Here is a 23852-nt window from a genome sequence, read left to right as displayed (position 1 = left end):
CAACAACTGCAATAAAGCAAGAAAGAGATGCTGTCTGGCAAATAAAGCAAGTTGCCCACAGGGCAAAACAATCCGACTTGCTTTTCGCTTGGCTGATGCTGTGCCACAAAGCGTTCTTCCATGACATTCGCCTCGTTGGTTTTGCGCATTGTCACTGTGGGGAAGGGTGAAAGAAAGACAAGCATAAGAAAGAGCCCTCGCTAAGTAGTTTAATTCAGGGGGTTATAAACAATATGTCAGTAACTTTTGTTTTCTGTTTGTTGTGTCGCGTCTACTTACAAATTTGGCAGTTTTGTTGAGAAAACTGACAAAATTGCCTGTAGTTTTGATTCAGTGTTTACGTTTTCCGACTTTGTTGCAGCCCATACTAGAATAATCTGTAGGGACGGTTTGTTTTAATAAAAAAGATGAAAGTAAGCGTTATCTTCATTTTTGCGTCAATGGTTGCTGCCACGAGCTCAACTTGCCACGAGGTAAGTATCTGTTCTGTTAAAGGTTGCAAATGTTTGTTACAGGTAAAAATTTTAATTCAGTCAGCCGAACGTTGTTGAGCCTCTAATTTATTGTGGGTCTATAAAGTATACGGCAAAAAAGATGTACCATTCTTTTAGAATTACACTTTGTTGTTCAGTTATTACTGTTGCAATAACCGCAAGTTACAACTAATGCCTTTGCATTAAAACCCATTGGGTTGCAACATATCTGAGCTATATTTCAAGGGCAAACATGGTAACGTGGATTCACCATTTAAAATAATAAGTATAAAAAGGAAAAAAACAGGCGGCTATGGTAAGATGTCCATGACGCAATGAAGTGTCTTGCACCCTAGTGACATATAGCTCATCATTACTGTTTGACGACTTATTTACATGTTTGTGCTAAATGAACGAAATAGCTTCTAATACTTTTACAAAAGGAAGGCATCTTTACAAAGAGAACTTATTCGTGATGTAAGATTATTGATCTTTGTGGAGGTTGTTTACCATTTTTTAACAATTTAACAGTGAATACTTTTTTATGCAGCGCATCTTGGCTTGTTTCGATGGCAAAGTCAATCAACTAATTAACGACCAAATTGCCGTTGAACTCAAAGGCCATTACACTTACCTTTATTTGGTGAGTTAAAAATATATTTCAAAAAGTATTAAAATTTTAATTTTTGGGCTTTTGTCATTTTTGGATTAAAGGAATAAGTTTACGATGCAAAAAAAACGTTTTTAAGACATTTTGGCTTCCAAACAGTGAGCCTAATGTTTAACAAAATGTGCAATTGCAGTCTCATTTCTTTCTTCAACACGACCATTACTATCCAAAAGCAGCCAAATATTTCCGCGCAAAATCCGACGAGGAAATGCAGCACGCAGAAAAGTTCATCGATTATCAAAACCAACGAGGCGGAACGTACGAAATCACGCGTGTCGAGGTAAGGCTACAGGAAACGGTTGAAAGAATTTATTACACAGGTACATTTCACGTTTCAGAAAAAGGCCGATGGTAAGTGTAGTGAAGTTTCAAGTCTTAAACAAGGATTTGAATGTGCTGTCGAATTGGAAATTGATGTTACTCGGGCACTCAACAAGCTTTTGTCGTAAGTAAATTGCCACAGATTTAATTATCCTTGCCCAGCGTTTTCTTCAAAATTATAATTTTACCATTCCTGAATTTTCCTTGTAAGTTTATTTTTGCTAGACTGTTCACATGATGCGATAATTGCTTATTGATTTACGTACAGGGAGGTTTCAGATGTGAAAGCGACGTACGTGGCCCGAGAAGTAGATGAAAAAAACAAGGACCTGCTCTTATCACAAGTAATACTGGGTTCATTTTCTATTTACGTCTATTTCAACTTGTTTGTTTTTTTTAGTCCATTTTGGTCACTGCCAGCAACATGACTAAACCATTCTCTCATCATCGATGCAACGACTTGGAACCTGTTGATACCAAACTGCAAAAAGTGGAATACGTAGAAGTAAGTTCAATGTGTTTTTCTTGTTGAGATATTTTTGTGATGTCCTCCAGAAGCATGGTCGAATTAAGCTTATTGCAATTAATTTTAAAACTGCTGGTTGTCTTATTTGAACACAAACTAATCCTGATAATCTGTTCAGTTGAGCGAAATGATTGCCCACGACTTCCTTGGTCACCAACTTGAAGACACAAAAGAACTTGCCAACTATGTTGGGACACTAAGCAAGTTTTCTAATGACGAAGCTATTGGAAGTTATCTTGTTGACAAACATATGGAACTGTAGTGATTTTAACAATAATTTTTTTTGGAAGTACGTTTTTCGTAATTCAATTTGATGGTGTAAATGCAACACACAAAGTTAACATTTTTCTATTTTCTTCAAGTATATGTCGGTTACTGCGCTATCACGATTGTACAGCATCCATAATTCAATAATAAAAAAGTTGTAATTCCATTCGATCTTGCATTAGTTGGTTTGTGCGTCAACCGCCCAAGGAGCAACCACACTGTACGGAAACGGCTAAAAAAAATTAATTTTTATTAATTTCCCATAATTTTTTTTTAGATCTTAGGCAACAAAACACAAAAAAATAACCAAACGTATTTATATGGCACACATGCGTGGTATTTAATGCCTTTTGTGGCTTTGCAAACGCTACCATTTGTCTGCCACGCTTGTACCTGTCAAATCATTGGATTGTATCCACCTCAAAATTACTTAAAATTTCATTGACTTCGCAATATTTCGGATAACCATAGTGTTATAATTTTTTCCACAATGAAAAGCTTTGTTCGAAGCCTTACTAATTTAATTACAAACCTGGACCCTGTCTAGTACTTTCTCGGAGGAATCAACTTCTAAAAACTCTAGCAATTGCCTTGGATCTAAAATATATGCTGTATTTTGCCCCTAAAACATTTTCTAACAAAATGCATAGTTTGCAAACCTTTTTCAGAATGTTTGGAATGTGTATTAAGGTGAAGTGGTAGAGATGCCGTTCTTCGTGCGTGTTCAGGTTTTAGTTTTTTAAGAGGGCACTCTTCACAGATAGGGGACACCATGCTCGAAGCCTCTGGGGCACTGTTACCTGCTTGCTGTACATGACTTTGTAATTTGCCTTTCTTTTTTAAGTATTTACTGTCTTGGACCAGGTTTAAAGCGGAAAGTAATGTAGCCTTTTCACTAACAGCTGGAATTGTTGTTCCGACCTGTCAAAGTACTAAAGTAAATTCTAGTGAGTTGTTTCGACTTTCTCTGTCTACCTGTTCTTGTGCCATAATAGCATTGTTGCTAAATTTTCTCCGAGCATTTCCCTTTGTGTGTGGAGCGCCATGTCCAGGTTTTTGGAAATATTTTGAAAACACTTGAAAATGCTGCAACAAATTGAAATCTGCCTTTTTTATCCTGCCAATATTCGGGAGAAACTTACTTTAACTTCCTGTTGAATCAACCTCTGCTTCTCCTCCATTCGCTTCTTGTATCTTTCTCCAGCCATTCGTTGTAAATCTTGATAGTATGTTTCAGCATCTCGGGGTCGATCAATATTAAATTTCTACAACAACCCAATAAGTAGTGGTAAAATATAGGATAAAAGTCCAAACCGATGGTTATATTGGGTTTTCGTACCAAAACACTAAAAACGAAAGTAATTTAAAAATATTGGTGGTTTCTGTAAACCATTACAGGCCTAATAATTTGTTACTCAGTAATACAAGTTGGCACACTTTACTACTTGGAATAAAAAAATTACACGCACTTGCGCTGTGACATCGGACATTATGCGCTTTTGTGGAACAATTATTCCTGTGACTGGATCCCTCTTTGGTCGACCAACTTGTCCCTTGCTGAACCAGGAAGGCACGTCACCTGGCTGCTTTCACGAAAAACGTAGATAAATGTTTATTTCGGCGTTTTTAAGGATTTCAAGTAACATAACATACGGGTAATCTCATGTAACCCTTTTCTTCGTCACGAATTTGTCTTTGTTGTTCAATTCCTTTCTGCAAATCGTCGCGATAAATTTTCTTCGCCAACTCCATATTTTCTTCCTCGCGTTTCGAATATCCCTGAAAATAACTCCAGGTTTGTGACGATGCCAAAAAAGGCGATGAGAGTTTTTCCCTTGTACAAGTCGTACAAAGACACAGTAAAAAATACACTAATGTAAACAACAAAACCATGGAAAATAGTAATTTACCATTGATTCGTATTGTATCCGACCTTTTGTGTTTTTTACTATTTGGCCGTCGCTGTCTTTCAAAGGTGCTCCTGCGCCGGGTTTTCCCCAAGGACTCAACTTTCTTGAATCCCGAACATCTTCTGGAGTTGCTACTTTCGTTATATTTTCTACACATATCGAAATTTACATGCGATAGTTTGTGGCAATTTACATCTTTTTGCAAATCATAAATGCTGTAAAAGAAGCCGAAAATAATCGGATGTCCAGCAATTATAAATAGGTTACACTACACAGTATATCACCCTACAGCTATTTATGGGAAAATATTTGTGTTATGTCAACCCCATTAGGCCTGTTGTCGTGCTCGAAGAATCCAACCATGCCGAAATATTTCATGTTATATCGGTACAACTATAGCAACCACTGACCCAACATAATTGATTTCGTAAAAATTTACACCAGATTTTTACCATCATAAGTCTCCAATTCAAACAAGACAACAGAAAAATTTGCATACACGAAAAAACAAGTGTCGCAAAATTAAATAACAATCCATTGTCATAAGAGTAGCCGAAATACAAATTATAAACCTGTCCTTCTTGCCCCGTGTATGGTTGTGAGAAGACCTGCACGCTTAGTTCGGATTTCGCCACTTTTGTCCAACAACGGTTCTCCACCACCTCCAACGTGCTTCCGAGAAAATTGGTCGTCCTTTCAAATAATAAACATGTTTGTTTCTACATAACTTTGTAAATATAATAATCAGTTATGATCAACTTGTATTACTTCAAGATCTGCATCAACAAATTCGTAAATTCCATGATCACCAGCGCGAGGAAATCGAATTTTTTCACGTTTTGGTGGTTGTCCTGAAATTGCAAAAAAGTGCATCATTTTGGACAAAATCTGTATTCATGATTTTGAGCGATAAGAAAACGTCCAGTGCATTAAACTTGTCCCAATTTATTTTTAAAACCTAGTTTCAGCCAAGGGTTTTCGCCAATTTGTTTTTGAGCTTCGTGAACTTTTTCAGGACTGGCAAATCGATGCTTTCTGAACATCATAATGTTACCTGAAACAAAAAAACTTGTTTTAGTATGTCGGTGCAAATGGTGTTAAAAGTTCGGTGTATTAGGTTTATGTTTTTAACCTCGTCTGTTCCTTTGCTGTCATAACTGACATTCACATGTTAACTCATGCCTTTGCACTTTTTTTCTCTCTAACCTGTTCTGTTTCGGCTCCTTAGTTTCGCTCTCTTCTCTAAATTGACTGCATCCATCGGATGATTGACATACGACAAACTGACACTACGTCGAGTAGACAATCCCCCTTTGTGCAGATTAATGCACATTTGTACTTTCTGTTCTGTTCTGATCTGTCTAAACTTTACTAAACACTTAATTGCTACTCACCACTGTCGTCGATATTCGGTGCTCCTGCTCCTGGTTTACCAAACGGGTCATATCCAATCATTTGATCCTCCCGATGTTTTTCGATTCCATCAATAACTTTAGCTTGTTGCTTTTTCACGTCGATCAACGCGTCTTAAAAATTGCAACAGTTCTTACACATTTTTATCTCAAGATGATTATAAATTTACCCAATTCTTGCTTGTATTTCTTCGCAGTTTTTTTGTCTACCCTATAGCGCCTCATACGGTCATCTTCGTAGCGTTGAACCCGATTTTTGGGAAATTGTCTGCCAAAATAAAACTTTGCAAAGTGCTTTTTATTTCACCAACGTGTTACCTTGGAATTTGAAGCGTTGTATTTTCCTGAACAATTCCAACACCGTCTTTCGACTGGAGCGCTTTCGTCATCATTAAGCTATTTTTGTCATGACCCTGCAATATTTAAATAAATATGATCACAAAATCTGTTGTGAAAGTTGTTTCTAAAATGGAAATTTAAGAAAATATTTGAAAAAAACAATTTTCAAAAATAAATCTGCATGTTGTAAAAATACAAAATATACGGCAAAATAAAATGCTTGTACAGTGGAAAACATCAAAACCGCGTTTAAATCGTAACTACAGCCTTCATAAATAGAAATTTGACATACTCTGGGTGCGCCAAAGCCAGGCCGACCAAAGGGATTGTAGGTTTTTAAAAGTTTAAGATCTTCCATCTTTTCTTGGGCTTTTTGAATATTTTGAAAGTTTTTTGCTTCTTGATGTTCTTCTGTAAATTGCTGGCGTTCGTATTGCTGACGCTCGAGTTTACGCAGCTCAGCTGACCTTTACGGACAACAAAAACATTTTTTTAACACTAACTACAATTTTACCAGCGATACAGCAAGTTCTAATATTCTGATGATTTTCTCACGTTTTTTCCATCAAACGAATGTTTTGTTTTTGTTCTTTTCTGTCAGTTTCCGAAAACTTGCCGACTGTAGGAGATCCATGTAGGAATCCATTCCCGGGGTTGGGCGGTAACACTGGTTTACCTGCATTTTGACAATATATTACGCCGGGCCCACAACACACATGCTTTGTGCCGGCGGATTATGTGCGTATGTGATAGACCCGCCCTTGTTCTGACTTGTCTAAAGGTTTGGAGCATCGGCAAATATTTGGGGTATTGCGACAAAACAAGCAAGGTATGAAGCACACTTGAAAGAGTAATGCTTGGCGGTTGTAATTGCATTTTCAAGCAGAAATTACAACACAAAATACTCATTTCCAACAGGAAATTAAAATTCCAGTTCCAAAGGAATTGCCTAGACGCACATAATCTGATGGCAGTTTTGTTAAACGGGTCAAAAATTAATAATGAATGGAAAATTTCATTGCATCTGATTTCTATACGGTAAAACAAACAAACGAATCACTTGACTAGAGCCTACTTAAGAAATAGGAGTTGCCATCATTATAAATAGACAACCAACAATTTTGTAAAACCGAATTTAACGAAAAATTATCAATTAATACGTATATGCTAGTACAATTTTTTCCAGTGGGTTTTTGTGTAGGAAAGTAAAATAACAGGATTAACCCAATAATTTTCCTTAAATCTATTGTAACAACAAAAATAATTTAAACGAACAGTTCTTCGAAACAAAATGAAATATTTTGTATAAGACGGGTATGACAACCTTGTGGACAAGACGAAAAACAATTGAATGTTCGTGTGTTGCAACACATCTGGCATAAAAACGCCGTTGGTTTTGCAATACAAGAGGTCTAATTATAAACGCGTTGTTTAATAGCATTTCAAGACCCCCTCGATAACTTCATAGATTGTGTAAGTATCCAGTTACAAAAAAGCACAACATAACGCCAGGCTTTTGTGTTAATTGGCCTCTCACCTTTTACTAAAGAGGATTTCAAAGGATACGTCCTTGCAACTTCTTTAAAACCGATCGGGCCTGTAACCGGGTAACGCGGCTCACGTAGATTGTATAAATACCCTCTGTATCTAAATCAGTATATAAGGCGTAGAATCAACTGTTTTTCCCAAACTTGCTCGGTATCATTTCATGGATTTAGAATCCCCTTACCTATAATCACTCATTGCTATTTCGTCATCAGCCATGGGCGAACAAAGCTGAGGCAATATTTCTCTTGGTGTTTCTATATAGATGACAAACAACTCGTAAAAAAATTCCTCACACTGACTGAACTTTAACTACATGATTTTATCGTAACACACTGTTAAACACTTATAATCAACGGCTACATTTCACCATAACATGCAAACACCACTAAAAACTATCCCGGTTATTAAACTTCACATTATTACGTCACATAACAAACAAATACGTTTGTGATGCCTGTAACATGTGCAAGTAGCGGCTGTTACATCCAAAACACAATCATCTGAGTCGTGATCTGATACCATAAAAACCATAAAATGACAGGACAAAGACGTTGTGTTGGTTATCCAAACAAAAAGCAACTTTCAAACCAGTTTCACTCTTCCTAATTACGAGGTTCGAGTTGCCTCAGACAAAACGTGTTTGTTTAGACAAGAATCACAATCTACCAAGCCATCTTGGTGAAACAACAAAATATTTTATATGCATTGAACGCCGACGCAATTGAAAAATTTAAGAACCGCCAAGGTGTTTTAATAACAAACATTACTTACCTGCTATAGTTTCATACATTGTGGTAGATTATTTACACATCCGCACAAGAGATCAAATCGACTGATTTAATCTCCTTTGTTAGTCGTAAACCTTTTGACATGGTATATCACGTTACCGTACATACCATCGTAAACAATTCGCCTCCTTCCTTGTTTGGTGTAAAACGCCATTGCGTCACATATAAAACTTATCAAGTAGCCAAAGGCTGAATATAATCCTTTGAAGCGAAATACAAAAGTTAACGCGCTGTGTAACACAGTTTTCTTGTGACTCTGATTTACAGCGTAGTCCTAAACCACATGTACCCTAGTGGTCCGTTAAAAGAACAGTTAAGCGTACTTTATTACATAGGAGTTCTTTTTAAATGTGAATGTTCCATATTGCTTTTTTCCTGTGCAAATTCTTTTAGAATACCATGGTTAGCGGGTCCACCACAGTGCATCCCGATTCTTACAACGATTTTTGAAATTTTATAAATGACGTCGCACGGCACTTTGGACATGCGCATTATATTTTGTCGTTTGCTTTGCTCGATATTTGTTTTGTAACATTTCAAGCAGTTTAGTGGAATCAAGCACCCTATAGTAATTAAATAGTTCACAAAACCCAAATATTATTTCTACAATTATTCGTCAGGCTATTATATGGCGTTATATGAAGGCATATACAAATGTGCTCTTTACTCTTGAATTGTGACACGTTACTCTTGAATTGTGACATTATTAAATTGTGGCAAATATTAGAAACCAAATTACAAATACTGGGATAAGCACATTGCAATGGTAATCGGCCACTCCGGTACACCGACAAACTACTATATGTGATTCCTCTCAATTTGTCGCCTTGGCCTTGACTTTGATCCAAAAGCAATTATTGTTCAGTTTTCTTGCATCATGACGAACCATGACTCTGTCAACTTTTGCCCAAAAAGGAACTTGATTTGACTGAGATTATAATTAAATAAGATAAATTTTTTTTTAATTCGTTTGTAAAATGAAACGGTTTGTCGTGGTTGTTCTTTAGTGATTATTGCTTTTTTGATGTGAAAGAGCACATTTGACATGGCCTGTTCTCGGTACAGTACTTGATACTTGTAAGATTTTTGTTGTTTTTGCTGTAGCAAACGACCCACTTTCTATCGCGGGAAAAATGAACCGACTTTTGTTTTTGTTCGTCGAAGCAAGTGGAAATGGGGATAAAAGCCATTAGGAGTATTTTACGAACTATGTTGATGCGTGTTGGTCTAGTTGCAATTAAACCGAAACAAAAACAAAAGTCAGTTAATTTTGCCCGCGATAGAAAGTTGGTCGTTTGTTGTCAAGCTTTGTTTCGCGGATAGCATTCTAGCTTCAGTATTTTTGTAGCCCAATTGCCAATCAGCAGTGTGTTGGTTAAAACGTTTTGAATAAGTGCATTAAGTATTCAAATATATACAAAATACTAGCATACCCCTTTAAACATGCATTTAATAATTTGATTACATTGTAAACAGCAACTATAAACTTCGACATGATTTTGCTTCCAAGTGATGATGAAATGCCAGGTACTGATGAGTGTTCTATTATAGAAGTCTAATAAACACAGAATAAACAAATTGGCAAAACATGATGTAAAACATTCAAATCGCATCACATATTTTTGCTGAAATTGCTCTAAATAGAAAGTTTTCTTTGTCCAAAAATTATTGTCAAAACATTTGCAAATTACTGAGTTAATATCCATTGAAGTAGACATGGCGTTATGAAGCTCCATTGAGTAATATCCACTGAATGCATAAGTGCCGGTTTGTTCCTAATTTGAGTGGAAAACTTTTTTAAGTTGAACGTTAATTGCACGGTCAAACTGATGTTTTTCATATGTTAAAGCTTTTGTAGATCTTTTTTAGCATTCCCAATTATCTAAACCTAACCTGAGTGATTTCTTAGATACATTTCGCTCAAGTACCACCAGAAAAATACTTGAAAGTGAGGAATCAGACATTGAACAGGATGATACTGTAAGTAATTTGACTATCAGCTAAAACTATGAGCAGTGGTAGGATTCAGCTGGGTCTATAAATTTTATGACCTCCACAAACCTTTTGTTCCATTTGGTAAGAAGCATATGTAGAACCCTGCATTTCATTGTACAAAACTGATCCATATTTATTGGCCCTGGGTCACTATGGCATTTTAGTAGTGAAAGAACCGGATGTTAAAATATTGAATCCAATCACTGTCTACAGGCAATATGTAACATTGTGTAATTACCATAGAATTATTGTGAATGCTGTACCTTTATTTATCTCTTTAACTAAAACATATTCTGATAAATTAAATAAGGTAAAAACACTTGTTTTGAGGTAAACATTTCTATGTAAAGTAAATTTGAATAGGACTGCCATACCTGTTTCTAAGCATCCTTTCATACATTTTTTTATAAACAGTGGCAACAGGAAAAGCTTCATTCATCTGAGAGTTCAAAAGATTCTTCTGTCAATTTAGGTATTGTTTGAAATTGAAGCCCATATATCTTGCAAAAATTTTCATGATTTGACAATAAACAGATACAACATTCCAAAACAAGCAAGACTTGGAACAAACTCACAACAACCAGGAACAACTCACAACAAGCATTTCTGATTCAGATAAATCAGGCGATGAAAATAAAAATGTACAAGAATAATCTTCTTAAGGTTTTGTTACTGAACAATGCATAATTTTTTCTGTAATTTAGGTACCAGTGGCAGTAGAAGAAGACAGTGATGGGTCAAGTGAAGAATCTGGTAATTTATCTACATGTATTTTTTTGTCCAAAGCCAAACAATTGCTTTTAATGATAAATTTTACCTGGTTTGTTTCATGTTAAAATGTACCTGCTAATAGAATAAAAAAATCATTATTTTACATGAGTTAGAGACAAATTCTTTCATGTTTTCTGTGTTTGATTGATTTTAACGAATAATAACGTAAAGATTCCAGTGATGAATCTGACGGGGAAACACCTCCTATAAGAATTTTCCGCAACAAAGAGGCAGCATCTCAACACAGTAACCAGGTCAGTTGCTCAATTGATTTGGTCAGTTATTCTGTACTGTGTGGTCGCATATAAATAGGTTGATCATGAATGGAGTGATGATGAGGAAATAATACAGACGTCGCGGACACAGCGAAAACCACGATTACATGTTTTGCCAGATATGGAAATAAAAAGTGAAACTCAACGCCTGATTCGTGGTAATTTGGCATAACTTGAAAATAAGTTTTCTTTTGTGGTCAAATTAATATTTCTGTGACTTGCATCTCACAGAATCTGCTGTTAATCTTCCATATTTTGTTCCGGAAAGAAAGAAGTTGTCAGATTTCTTGCAACGTCCATCTGTTTTCACTGAACCACAAGAAAAGGTAAAACACTAATTATTTACATTGAGCAAATGAATGCTTGATTTTGCATGCATCTAAGACATTTTTTTTCATCAAATGCGGATATGTAAAAAAGATCAACTCTGTTATATAAAGAAAAATAGTCTCGAAAATCGCCAATGGCACTAAAATAATTTATATGCAAACTGATTTGGTCATCCCTTAAAAAAACCTCAACGAAATGGCTAGCCTACCAAACAAGGAGTAAAAAAAGGTGATGTGTTTAGTTTTTTTAGTTTATTAGGAAAGAAACTTTTCAAACACACTTTGCTATGTTACCAGTAAGTAATGCATGTATTGCTTATGGAAGTGGTGTTTGTGCGAATTGCAAACATATTCTTCATGATAAAACCATTTTACTATTATTTACACATTTAATCTATAATGGTTTTTCCAATTATACAGGATTCAGCTGTTGAAAAACAATCAGACAACCTACAATGCATAACAGCAGCAAGCAAAGAAAAAGTGGATGATCGTGTGGATGTACATGAATCTCTATGTCCATCAAATATAAATACACAAAACTGTTTACAAAGTAAAAAGGAAAAGTTGTTAAAGTCAATGGGAATTAAACTACCCAAACTTTGCTCCATCAGTAAAGCAGGGAATGATTCTAAAAACAAATCAGGTAGTGATTGCGTCAATTTATATCAAATACATTTTAAGTACCTTTTTTATTTAGAATTTATTAGCTTGAATGGAGACACAGAAGAAGCAACAGAGGCCACTGGTGTGTCAAAACTCATGCAAAGATTCATGAATCACTCAAAGGCCAGAGTTGCTTCAAAGGCCAGAAGAGTTCAATTCACGTAATTCTTTGAGGTTTCTTATTATTTGTTATGATTAACATTCTTTTACTCCAGAGTTGTTCAGAAAGAGGAGAGAGCTGATGGAACAGGATGTGAGTTGGTCAACAATGTCATTGTTGCAACAGAACCAAGTGAAAATTTATCCAGAGATGGTGCAGGTACTTGTAAAATTAATGTATTGTGTAGTAAATATGTATGATATTGGTTTAATGGTACAAATATTGATTTAAAGAGCCCTTAATCAGTTCTTGTGGTGGCGATTACCGTAAACTAAAAGACAAGCTAAATGCTAAAATGAAGCAGCGAAGAATGCAAGAAAGATTAAAAAAAGAGGTAAATTATTTTTATTCTGGAAACTATTGCTGATTCTTGCTTGCAAAAACCTCATCAATTTTAAATAAAATATTTTAGGCAATGCACCGACTTGATAATGAAGAAATAGATGAAAGTGAGGAAGAATTAAGTGATAACTGGTCAGAAAACGAGTCTTCGGATGAAGAGAATAATTGTGAAACTAGAGAATCTAGAATTCCTGTTATTGATGACAATGAAAGTGAAGGTTTGGGAAATATATCTTCTACTACTCAAAAGCTGTTAAAGCAACACATGTTTTTTAGTTATATCATGTTAACAGATTTTTGAAATTGGCAATAGAAAATATTTTAAAGCATTTTGTGCTTTATTAGAAAGATGCCTTTTTTCATCCAAGTAATGTTAATGTTTCTATGTTTTGTTACATTCTATTAGAATCCAATTCAAGGCCCAGTTTTCAAAATACTTCCCCTATTGGCAAAAATGAAACATCCTTACCACAGTTTACAAGAGAGGGGTCTTTGCTTCTTTTTGATGATTCTGTAAAGTAAGTACATTGTTCTGTTAAACTAAGTACAGCGCTTGTAAGCACGAATAATACTTGTGTTATTCATGCTCGTAAAAATGGTCAATTCATAAAAAAAATGTTAACAGTTGTGAACTATAGTGTCTATTTAGGTATGTGGGAAATTAACCAGTTGGTTCAGCTTATTGATCATGAGTTATTAATTTTAATATTTTCATGCTGTAAAAATTGAAAATTAGTTTCCGAGATTTTACATCAATGAAATTTGTGTAAATTATGGTTGTTTCTAAAAATAATAAAGGTTGTATATTTATTCATGCACTTCGTTAATTTGTGCGCAGAAGATTAAACTGCAGCAGAGATGAGCCATCTGAACATTCATTTGAAAATATGTATAGCTCCATGATACCTCCTAATCAACCAGAATTATCGGATATCTCAGATTGCTCAAAGCCAAAGGTAGGTATGCCATTGCAGACAACAATTTCAACAAAGTTGCACACATCAATCTGTATGAAAGAATATATACTATGGTATATGCATATATGTGTTTTACCAAAAATTACCAATTAAATTTGGTATTTTGGTATACTAAATTAAATTAAACTGTTAATGTGTTAAATTATTAAGTTCATTGCTGCATTTATGTTTCTGAAATTTCGTTTTCAGATAAATTTGGATGAGGACTCTATATTCGGTGTTACACATTCTCCAAACACATCAGTATCTCAATCAAGAGGTGATGGTGAATCACAGTTTATTGATTCAGATGGTTTTATCAAAGAAGCAAAGTCTGAAAAGGTTTGTGCCAAGTTCTTGCTGACTGTCGCACTTCTCAAAAAAAGGGTACACCCAGGAAATAAAACTTTTTGTAAAGCATGTTTATTTTGGACATAGGTGTGGCATAACATTTTAACAATGGTATAAACAAATTAACTCCACAAGTTTTTTACAGTCACTGAATTTCCTTCCTCCTGGAGCAGAAGATGACAATGCAAATGATTGTAACATGTCACAACTACTTGAACTTTGTTCTGGAAAGTTTCAAGGTAAAATGATGGGAATCATTCTGTGAAATGAAGAATTTTTATTTGACGTAACAAATAATTGAAATTAAAAAAAATAGCGGTGATTCAATATAAGACACATTACTGCAATATGAACGCTGAACAGACGTTCTCCCATTTATGTCTGTCACATTTTCTATCAGAGTTTGACTGTGACTATTGGTGTTTTAATTGTTTCGATTTTGATTATTTTTGCAATTAGTAGTTATTCATGATGTCCATTTTTTAACCTTTCAACCAGAATCAACAAGATCAGAACATTTAGAGACCTCTAATGGAAATGAAAGTTTTGGATTTCAAGTTAATGCAGGTATTTTTCTCCAAAGAAGGTTTTAGGTTGTCAAAAAACTACCTGTTTTATTTTATGATCATTACACTGTTTGTGTCTTATAAAGCAACATGGGTATTGATTGCACAATCTTATATATTAAGTCAGTGGGTAGGTGTTAAACATGTTTATTTCTGCTTTAAACAATATTATACGAAACAATTGCTGCAGTGTGGTATTCAATAGTTTTTCCAAGGTCATAAATCTCTGCAAAACACATATTTGGCAAATGATGTATATTCGAACCTTTCTAACTGCTGCGGTTGTACTTTATTTCAACTGATGAGCTTAAGATATCCCACAACAAAATAATAAATGTGATCATTAGTTGATAAAGTCTGAGATCCCATCAAACACCATCATAAATGAAGTGTATTTTCCAAGCATTTTCACAAATTCCAGTCTCTAAATTTTTAATATCGTTTTTCCTAACTATTAAGAGATGGTCAGAAATGTATGAAAATGCCAGAACAAAATTACATATATATTAAATTTTTTTTGCTTAGAAACTGGACAAGAATTTGGTTTTGCATTTTTATTGTGTACTTTTGTTCTTCAGAAATGATTGTAGATATTATTAATTTTTTAGAAACTGCTCCGATTTTCTCAGATGAGGAAAAAAATGAGGTACATTTGTGCTTGTTGTTGCATAAACCTGTTGTTATGAAGTTTTTATGCATTCAGGAAAGTGATGATGAAGAGATTACAATTATACGGAGAAAAAAAACAGTTAATCAAGCCATGATGAAAGATTTTCTGGAAGAGGAAGCAGAATTATCTGGTTCAGATGTTGGAAGTGATGACGAAGATGATGAGATCAATGGTTTGTAATCTTCATAATACTATGATCTGGATCAGAGATTTCCAAACGTTTTGGACCATGGATCCCTATGTGTGAAACTGTTTTTCTGTATTATATCAAGTCCCCAATCAATCTAAGCACACTCTTACACTCACAAAGGAAACAGGTGCAAGTCGACAGGAACGATATTTATCAAACCACAAGCCTGTCTGAAACTACACTCGTAACCGTACACGCTTCTTCACATAGGTCAAATGCAAACTGTGAATCATGCATTATTGGACTGTTGCTTGTGTCTTTTGTTGGATTACAATTAGAACTCCTTTTGATCATTTTTGACTTTTGACAAGCCCTAATTGGCATAATTATTATGCCATAGAAGTAGAATAGGACAATTATTGCATACAACTTTTTGACCTACAAATTGTAAGGTGGCGCAACAACCTAAATTTATGCTTGCAAACAAAATCATTTTAATTGTGAATTGCCATGACAGTTTGTAACAGCTCCACTGCTGCTATAACCGGACATAATCGATCATAATATACATTTAAGACTTTTACGAGGAGGAGGAAAATGATGAAGTTCTTCCACAAGAAGATGTCATTCATGACCAGGTTAAAAATACAAATTTGAAAATAATATTTTTGTTACTAGGGGTGTTTTATTTTATGCAATACAAACAATAACGTCAAGTTATTGACATTATGTAAGTTTTTTTCTAGCTTGACAATAAATAAATTGTTGCTGACACTGCCAGGCATGTTTTATTGCTGAATACTGCTCTTCTAACAAACTCTATTTTATCGATGTTTCGGCTGTTATGCAGCAGTCCTTATCAGGAGGTATGAAATGTAAATCAAGCAATGTGGACAATGTTTGCTTGATTTACATTTCATACCTCCTGATAAAGGCTGTTGCATAACAGCTGAATCGTCGATAAAATAAAGTTTACCAGAAGAGCAGTATTTGACAGTAAATGTTAAATATTTAAATGTTAATGTACAATATCATAATGACAGGCGTTTAGACTGTGATATTTTTGTTTACCATAAGATATGTCCTACTCTATATGATTCATGTATTCTGAAATGTGGGGATCCTTGTTCAGGTCAATAAAGTCCATTTAAAACAACTGATGGATGAAGACCAGAGACATATTGATCTTCTACAAGAAGCATTTGTTGAAGATAATGTTGAGCTACGTAGAAAGAGAAAGTTTCACTGGAAAAACATTGGTAAATTATAAATTACTAAATCTAACTCAGGGATTCTTAACCCTTTTCCTTGTCTGTACCCCCTTCAAATTACCAACCATTTTACACACCCTCTTTTGGTACATAGTATAATATTGTTGAAGTAATTAGATCAAAGGTGACGCTTGGCACCGAAAACCTGAAGGTTGTTCCAGCATTACCCTGCCCACACTCTCACGTTCTTCAGTTACCGAAAAACTTATGGTCGTGTTTGGGCAAAAAATAACCCAATGAATGAATATAATATCATCAATCTTATGTTTTTTGCTCAGTAGGGTCATTTTACAATTTCTTGAAACAACAATGTTGTGTTGTGACAAAACATTTGAGCTTTTGACATGACCACAGTTGAACAAATCATTTGGCTGATTAAAGTAGATTCTGCCAAGGCCTCATATATTGACTAAAGTTTGCAGAGCACTGCTTTACAATGCTGTTACTTTTCCAGACTCGAGTATAAATGAAGAAATGTTCTCATCTGGTGATGAGAATGATGAAGCTGAAGTAAAAGATGATAATGAGGAAAGTTCTTGGAGGAAAATGAGATTAGAACGAGAAGAATATTTGTGTTCACAATCTACTGAAATTGGGTAATAATAAATTCAACATAAAAATTATGCGAATTAGAAGTGTCATAAAACTTCAAACTTCAGGGAAATTGATGAGGACTCTCAGTTACTCAAGCTGGGGAAAAACGTAATTGCTTCCAGAAATATTCTTGCAGAAGTTAATGAAGATTCCAAAAGTATGTTAGTCATAGTTTGGATTTTTAAAGGCATTTGTTTTTGGGTCTCAATAAGCCTACGCTATGAAAGAGTACTTATTTAAATCTTTCTAAGGTCGTTTTTGATATTTGCAGGCAAACCTACATTGTTGACACGCTCCAATAGTCTCCAACCAATCAAAGTTAGTCTTATTTTATTTTGTTGATGTGCAGTAGTACGCTGCAGTATTTTAAGTTTTTCCGTGTGTTTACTTCTAATTGTTTGGCATGTTTTATTTGTAGACTGTCAACAAATTTTCCTTCCTGCAAAGAAATGCAAACGTGTTGTCAAAGTTTGCACATTTTAAAGAAGCGAACTTTATTCAAGGCGCACAAAACTCGGATAAGATGGTTTTTAAGGTAATGTTGGTTGAACACGAAAACATTTTTAACAATTTTCCAATTTAACAAACTGTTCCTCTTCCAGGTGGTATCACCACGTAAAATGTCCAAAAAGAGCAAAAGTAATGAATCGAGTCTTCAAATCTCGAAGAAACCTCGATTAGATGAAGACTCCAACAGCATATTTAATATACTAGAAACATAAATTTTATTTTGTACTTTTAAATTAATTTTAAACGGTCGCATCCATTGTGCATTGGGGTTCGATATGTTTCTCCTGTTTATCCGAAACAGACCATTATCGAAAATTAAATCAATAAATATTATTTCCCACGTCGATTTATTATTATGGTTGGTTTGGAAAAATCAGCTTTGTTGACATGGAAGGTTGCGACTTAACCAGCATTTGCATTCTTAGATAATTTTTGCGAAAACGGACAGTCAGGTTTTAGGTGGCCTAATCTGTTTCATTTGTTGTCAAATTGGTGACATTTTTGTTATTGGAAGTTAGCATTGATTACATAAACTGCGACGCGCGGCCGTTTTTTCAGAAAGAAAAGTTCTTGGCGATACCACATGCAGCTATCCAGGTTGAGTGTTTATCTAGCCACCAGTCACCAAAACTGTCGCATGTTTGTCTTTGCCAAGACTCCCCCCAGATACATCGTAATGGAAGGTTAACTTACGTGCACTTTACATGTGTTGTTTCTTAATTCTGGTTTAATCTACTGTCCGAAAAAATAATAGTCTAATTGTATCAAAGTTCGTAGTGACATTAAGTCGTGGAACTCTGCTTTTACGAAACAAAATTGGTCATCGTCACAAATTTACAATATGTTTTTAGCACCACAACTTTTGCAAAAAAATATGCAAGCGCACCAAAAGTGTAAACTTGGTTGTTGATAAGGTTCACAGGCTTCGCAGCCAAGCTGGATCAGCCACTTTTCCCGACAAGTCGGAGCGAGATCTGAAAAATCAAGCTCCCGGTGAGGTTTGAACTCACGACCCTGGGCTAACCAGGCCCAACGCTCTTCCAACTGAGCTACAGGAGCTCAGTGGCTTCGCGGGGTATATTGTGGCCAAGGTGCACTGGTGCGCTAGCGCACAACTTGTCAGGCGACCTTCACATGCGTAGAGGATCTCTACCACCGTAATCAGACAACGCAGAAGTAATGCCATGCTTTCGCATAGCAAGGCAGGATCGCCCCACTGCGCAGGCCCTTTATATTTGGCGATCACAGCTCTAATATTCTGATCGAAAGCATGGCATTACTTAATGGTTGTTTATTTACATACTTGTTTTTCGCAAATAAACTTGTCGCCTGCCGTCTTTGTGGAGTAGGTACTGGGATAAAAGAGCCATATATGGGGTTCTAAAGCCACGGTTTGTCGGTCTAGTTAGTGGGAGGTCAAACCTATGACGAAAATTAACCTGTGATTATCAATAAACTATGTAGGCCTAATTGCATGGCAGTGGTGGTGCGTAGATATTTGTAGCAAAGCCGGAGGCACAGTGAAATCAATTAGTTGATATTAAATCACTAAAAGCCAGCATTTTTAAATAGCTGTCGCGAAAATCAAACTCTGTGATAATATGCACACAGAGCACCAGCTTATAACAACAATAGGATCACCCTGGATGTTGTTAGAAATATTTCGTCCTATGGGCATTATCACCTCCTTACTACGGATATACCATTACGAAAAATACTGCGATCGCTAAGCTGCAGTCTAAACTCTTTGGCCTATTCTTTTCAGAGTACAATTACGATGCTCCCAATTAGGGCTGTTAAGAAGTAATGGTTCGCAAAATTATCAAACAACAAATAATTTATGACTTTTTAGATCAAAATATTGCAGGCAAATGAAGCAAAATTTTTTAGACTTTTTTTTAGCAAATTAGACTAAAATATAAGGCGCAGTTGTGTAAGAGTTAAAAATTTTTTACAAAAGTGATTTATTTTAGTCCAAATTCGAGCCAAAACTCATATAATCCCGGCAAACGCGTCGGCTCACTTTTGCGCCTCATATCCGCCTTTGCGTTGTACTTACAGGGAGGGTAGTGGGTATATACCTTTTAACACTAAAACTACCAACAGTCAATGAATTTGTCAATTGCACTAGAGGGTTGCAGTTGGTACGTCGAAAGGTTTAGACAGAATAATGGCATCACAGCAAACGCAACATCAAACCTGTCAAGAAAGTTCCGGTGGAACAACATGCTGCCTGCAGGTCCTGTCAGAGCAAAACCGAGATCTGTGCTGGTCGTTGAGACCAACAGCTATGATCTGTTAGACCGAAAACCATGATCAGTTTATTTGTGGAAAGACTCGCAAATATACAGGGAGATATCAAAGACGAGGCAGAAACAAAGAGAATTGCTGCGATTACGCGACAAAGGAGACTTAGAAGAAGTAGCGCAAGTTGAAAGACGTAACGCAAACGAGATACCTAGCGATGGCGCCAGAAAGACGGGGTGTGAATGTAAAAGAGTAGAAAGCAGTTTCAAAAGACCAAGTTTAAACAAAATATTAAAATGTTTCGAATTATGACAAACCGAATTCCCTACAACGCCGAGATGCTTTGTCTGGCGAATAGCCACCTTTTCATCTAAGATCCATATTCGTGTATGTGCGTCACCACAGTTTTGGCCTTTGTCTTGTAGATGGACATCGGCCCAAGATACAATCAACAGGATGTCATGGCTACGTTTAGGTTCTGGTAGCAATGACGTTGCAAACGTGCCAAACATACCAGGGAGTCGAACCGCTTGTCAAACAGATTCAGTGTCGGTTCCGGTTTTGAAATTTTTATTTTATCCGGTTCTGTTCCGGTTCAGGTTTTTAAAATTTGTTTTATCCGGTTCAATTCCGGTTCGCGGTTCGTCAAATTTAAAAGTGACGGGTTCAGATTCAGTTCCGGTTCAAGCAAATTAACAGCTTAGAGCGAGCTGGCGCATGTACAGAAATGACTATAGTCAGTATACTTTCCGCCGGTCCGTAAACTAAACAAAACTAATTTAATTATCCTTCAGTCCTTTGATGTACTGTTGAAGCAAGTTATGTGTTTAAAATGTTGGTTTAAATCATTTTATTTGAAGTAAACTCCACATTTACAGTTCATTCGAATTAGCAATACATTTTCCAAAACAGTGTCTTTCATGTTTGACCGTTGAGGAGACAAAATGAATCTAAGCCCTGAAAATGCTCGTTCCACGCTAACTTGTGTTGCGGGCACAGCAAAGACCACGTTTGCAAGTTGGTAAAGTTCTGGCTTCAAGTATCGTTGTCTTTCCCAATACTGCAGTACGTCTTCAGATTTATTGAGACGTGGTTCTTCAAGAAACGAATCAAGGTGGTTGCTTATTTGAATACGCAATTTTCTTGATTTTCGTGTGTCTTGCTTCTTCAGTTTTTCAGACTGGGATTTAAGTAGTACGTCTAAGTCGTCATCTGTGCTGGATGTCTGAGGAGAATATTGAGTCTCTTCAGACATATCCATCCCTTCTGTCGACTTTAGCATTTGTAAACTATCCCAAGTTTGTTTCAAATGGCATTTTGCTGTCTTTTTGTCGTCATCTGATAGAAGCATGTTAAATCTAGGATCAAGATATATACATGCCTTGAAGACAGCATTTTCAAGTAAATTTGCTTCTCTTTTTTGGATGGATGCTGAAAGTAGCTGAGTGAATGGGGTGGACGGAAGCTTTGACGTCTCCAATTTACATCTAAGCCAAATGCAGTAAAAGTCGCCTAAAGTAAGTTGTTCACTTTGGAGAGATTTGGTTGCAATCTTCGCAGGCTGCAATGCAGCAAGGATGTGCATAAAAGTTTGCCATTCGCACTCAGGTAGGTGAAGTTCATGATTAGATGCGGCCATTTCTTCACAAACTTCCCTCAAAGAAATCAATCGTTGCAACATGTCACAAGTGGAATGCCATCTCGTTGGACAGTTCAAAATCGGTTTGTTTAATTTAAGTTTTTTCAACACCACCATGATCGAAGGGTTTCTCAACTTTTTGCACAGATTTCTTGCTTTCACTATGTTTTCACTCAAAGAGCTGATGTGCTTTATGGCGTCTTCCACAGCCAGTTGTAAAGTATGTGCTGCACAACGTATTTCACTAATGGTACTGTGCTGGGACGGAAGAGGAGCATCAAATATACACGAATCCTGAATTAATTCCACGTAAATTTCATACGTCGTCGAACAGTCGCCATCAAGCTCATCTTCGCTCTCAGAATCGGGAAATGTGTCAAATTCCTGTGATGTACCCGGCATGCTTTCTCGTTGTTGAGATAACAATTTGACAGACTTTATCATGTTGGCGCCATTGTCGGTTGTAATGCTGTAAATCTGATTGAGTTGTAAGTTGTACATGCGAACAACATCTGTGAGAACGGCCTTCAGGTGAACGGCTGTGTGGCGTTGAGTTATTTCTTTCATAGCCAAAGTACGAAGTACGATTTTTCCTTCATTAATGAACTGCATGTTAACGCCTATGATTGACCTGTCGAGTCGAGTCGCAATGTCCACCTTTAATGACACCAACCTTCCCTTAACTTCTGATCTTATTTCATCTTTGATATGGTCGGCCAAATTTGAAACTCTGCTGCGTATCGTTTCAGCGCTGATTGATATTTTGTCGTCCATTCCAGCAAGCATTGGATCAATGATTTTCCGAAACCCACTGTCATTAACCATTTTAAATGGTCGTCCATTGACAGTCACCAATTCCAAACATGCATTCAACAAGGTTGTTGGGTCAATCTTTACCTTAATTGTTTTGAAAAACGCTTGATCGAGGGTGGATTGGCGGCTATCACCATCAGTTTTGAACTTTTTGGCCGAAATGCCTGTAGGTCTATTGCCTGATTTGACAATAACCTTTTCCCTAACAAAATCAGCATACACTTTTTCGTGATGTCTGATGACATGCCGTTGTAGGTTGGAAGCATGGTCCCCTTTTATTATCGCAGAGCAATTTTCTAACAAACAACGCGAGTTATTCTGCACCACATCATATTCAAAATATTTTCTAATCGGGTGTAGCTTGCTTCGTACCATATTGCGCTTTAAATTCTGCACGTTTAAAAAGATACTGTTTAATTATTAACTACTTGACAACTTCGCTTCTATCTGACAAAAGTACAGAAAGCTCAGTCACAGCTACAACAAAGACTACTTGTAAAGATATCATTGGCGTGTAGTTTAATAACTTACATGACGAATCGCACAATCTGCTATGATTGTTATACGAATTTAAAGTTAAACTACCAACCTGACTTGCCACAGCATTAACTACATTTAAGGTTGTTTCAGTTTACACAAACAGGTACTACTGTAACCACACAAAACCTTTGAGAAGAAAAAAATAAGCATAAATAGACGATGAATGGATGGCTTGTGCAGTTTTAATCAGTGTTGTGATGTCATAAATTATTTAATTGATTGTCGCAGAATGGGAATTATAAAGTATGGCCTGAAAGGAATTTCGGAAGCACACACCAGACGAAACAGATTCAGTTTCGGGTTCGGTTCACTTTAGGGTATACGTATTGGTTCAGTTCCGGTTCGGGTTTTTTCAAATTGTAAATTACCGGTTCGGGTTCTGCTCCGGTTCACAAAAATAAACCGCTCAAACCGGTTTAAGGGTTCGGGTTCAGTTCCGGTTCGACTCCCTGAAACATACCTTTTATCTATAACGGCAACTTTGTAGATAATGCTTTCCAAAAATTAATTCAATATGATTGAACGGCCCTGCAGATCTCGCAACCTAAGTAGGCTATAAGACTAAATTAATTAAAATGTTTCGAATTATGACAAACCGAATTCCCTACAACGCCGAGATGCATTCACAATACGAAATATTAGCAGTAGCCTATAATTTGTTTGTGCAAAAATAAATTTATGTCAACATCGCTGTTTAACTGCTTTTTGCTAATTATAGTTTTGCCATAATTTTATGTGCAAGCAAGGGAGTTTTTGCTTGAAACGACCCTTTT

General features: G+C 36.0%; 4 protein-coding genes across 8 annotated transcripts; 2 read left to right on the top strand and 2 right to left on the bottom strand.

The window, feature by feature from the left end:
* The first annotated feature begins 359 nt into the window (after positions 1-359).
* Positions 360-2423, top strand: LOC145907944 (ferritin heavy chain B-like). Its single transcript, XM_082995075.1, has 7 exons — positions 360-473; positions 1024-1116; positions 1277-1423; positions 1482-1588; positions 1733-1808; positions 1865-1969; positions 2109-2423. Exons 1-7 carry the CDS (start codon positions 408-410, stop codon positions 2250-2252), a joined length of 738 nt encoding a protein of 245 aa, XP_082851201.1. The 5' UTR covers positions 360-407; the 3' UTR covers positions 2253-2423.
* On the bottom strand, positions 2348-8361 carry LOC145907943 (uncharacterized). 5 transcript variants are annotated; one of them, XM_082995070.1, is made up of 18 exons: positions 7910-8151; positions 7648-7720; positions 7456-7565; positions 6474-6594; positions 6211-6385; positions 5898-5992; positions 5750-5847; positions 5562-5693; positions 5126-5221; positions 4936-5018; positions 4740-4860; positions 4168-4316; positions 3911-4036; positions 3727-3843; positions 3400-3522; positions 3233-3343; positions 2917-3178; positions 2533-2854 (listed from the first exon to the last, which is right to left on the bottom strand). In XM_082995070.1, the coding sequence occupies exons 1-18, from the start codon at positions 7995-7997 to the stop codon at positions 2778-2780; spliced, it is 2157 nt and encodes a 718-aa protein (XP_082851196.1). In that variant the 5' UTR covers positions 7998-8151; the 3' UTR covers positions 2533-2777. The 5 variants fall into 5 exon arrangements, with proteins under 5 accessions (XP_082851199.1, XP_082851200.1, XP_082851196.1 ...); XM_082995071.1 differs by lacking the exon at positions 7910-8151 and adding an exon at positions 8238-8312 and having other exon boundaries at positions 2535-2854; XM_082995073.1 differs by lacking the exons at positions 2533-2854; positions 2917-3178; positions 3233-3343 and adding an exon at positions 2348-2489 and having other exon boundaries at positions 7910-8146.
* A 1298-nt stretch (positions 8362-9659) lies between these two features.
* LOC145908421 (uncharacterized) lies at positions 9660-18103 on the top strand. Its single transcript, XM_082995701.1, has 27 exons — positions 9660-9781; positions 10164-10234; positions 10664-10721; positions 10784-10890; positions 10954-11002; positions 11192-11274; positions 11333-11453; positions 11527-11621; positions 12045-12270; positions 12325-12451; positions 12506-12609; positions 12684-12784; positions 12863-13010; positions 13199-13310; positions 13631-13748; positions 13959-14090; positions 14245-14338; positions 14598-14666; positions 15274-15311; positions 15369-15507; positions 16042-16103; positions 16598-16724; positions 17191-17332; positions 17396-17487; positions 17602-17648; positions 17749-17865; positions 17933-18103. Exons 1-27 carry the CDS (start codon positions 9748-9750, stop codon positions 18050-18052), a joined length of 2733 nt encoding a protein of 910 aa, XP_082851827.1. The 5' UTR covers positions 9660-9747; the 3' UTR covers positions 18053-18103.
* Positions 18104-20937: 2834 nt separating this feature from the next.
* On the bottom strand, positions 20938-22914 carry LOC145909568 (zinc finger BED domain-containing protein 4-like). The gene has a single exon (XM_082996948.1). The coding sequence runs from the start codon at positions 22912-22914 to the stop codon at positions 20938-20940; it is 1977 nt and encodes a 658-aa protein (XP_082853074.1).
* Between the last annotated feature and the right edge of the window lie 938 nt (positions 22915-23852).

Source organism: Ascidia mentula, chromosome 7, assembly GCF_947561715.1.
Source record: "Ascidia mentula chromosome 7, kaAscMent1.1, whole genome shotgun sequence".
NCBI classification, from domain to species: Eukaryota; Metazoa; Chordata; class Ascidiacea; order Phlebobranchia; family Ascidiidae; genus Ascidia; species Ascidia mentula.
The sequence above is the reverse complement of the archived record's forward strand: the minus strand, read 5'-3'. Positions and strand labels throughout refer to the sequence as shown.

Coding starts and splice junctions, on each gene's coding strand:
- LOC145907944 (XM_082995075.1), top strand. CDS start 408: ATGAAAGTAAGCGTTATCTTCATTTTTGCGTCAATGGTTGCTGCCACG. Junction 1,424..1,481: donor ACGAAATCACGCGTGTCGAG/GTAAGGCTACAG, acceptor TTCACGTTTCAG/AAAAAGGCCGATGGTAAGTG. Junction 1,589..1,732: donor GCACTCAACAAGCTTTTGTC/GTAAGTAAATTG, acceptor ATTTACGTACAG/GGAGGTTTCAGATGTGAAAG.
- LOC145907943 (XM_082995070.1), bottom strand. CDS start 7,997: ATGGTTTTTATGGTATCAGATCACGACTCAGATGATTGTGTTTTGGAT. Junction 7,721..7,909: donor ATGTTACAGGCATCACAAAC/GTATTTGTTTGT, acceptor TCATCTATATAG/AAACACCAAGAGAAATATTG. Junction 3,179..3,232: donor CTATTATGGCACAAGAACAG/GTAGACAGAGAA, acceptor GTACTTTGACAG/GTCGGAACAACAATTCCAGC.
- LOC145908421 (XM_082995701.1), top strand. CDS start 9,748: ATGATTTTGCTTCCAAGTGATGATGAAATGCCAG. Junction 10,722..10,783: donor AGATTCTTCTGTCAATTTAG/GTATTGTTTGAA, acceptor GACAATAAACAG/ATACAACATTCCAAAACAAG. Junction 15,312..15,368: donor CAGATGAGGAAAAAAATGAG/GTACATTTGTGC, acceptor TTATGCATTCAG/GAAAGTGATGATGAAGAGAT.
- LOC145909568 (XM_082996948.1), bottom strand. CDS start 22,914: ATGGTACGAAGCAAGCTACACCCGATTAGAAAATATTTTGAATATGAT.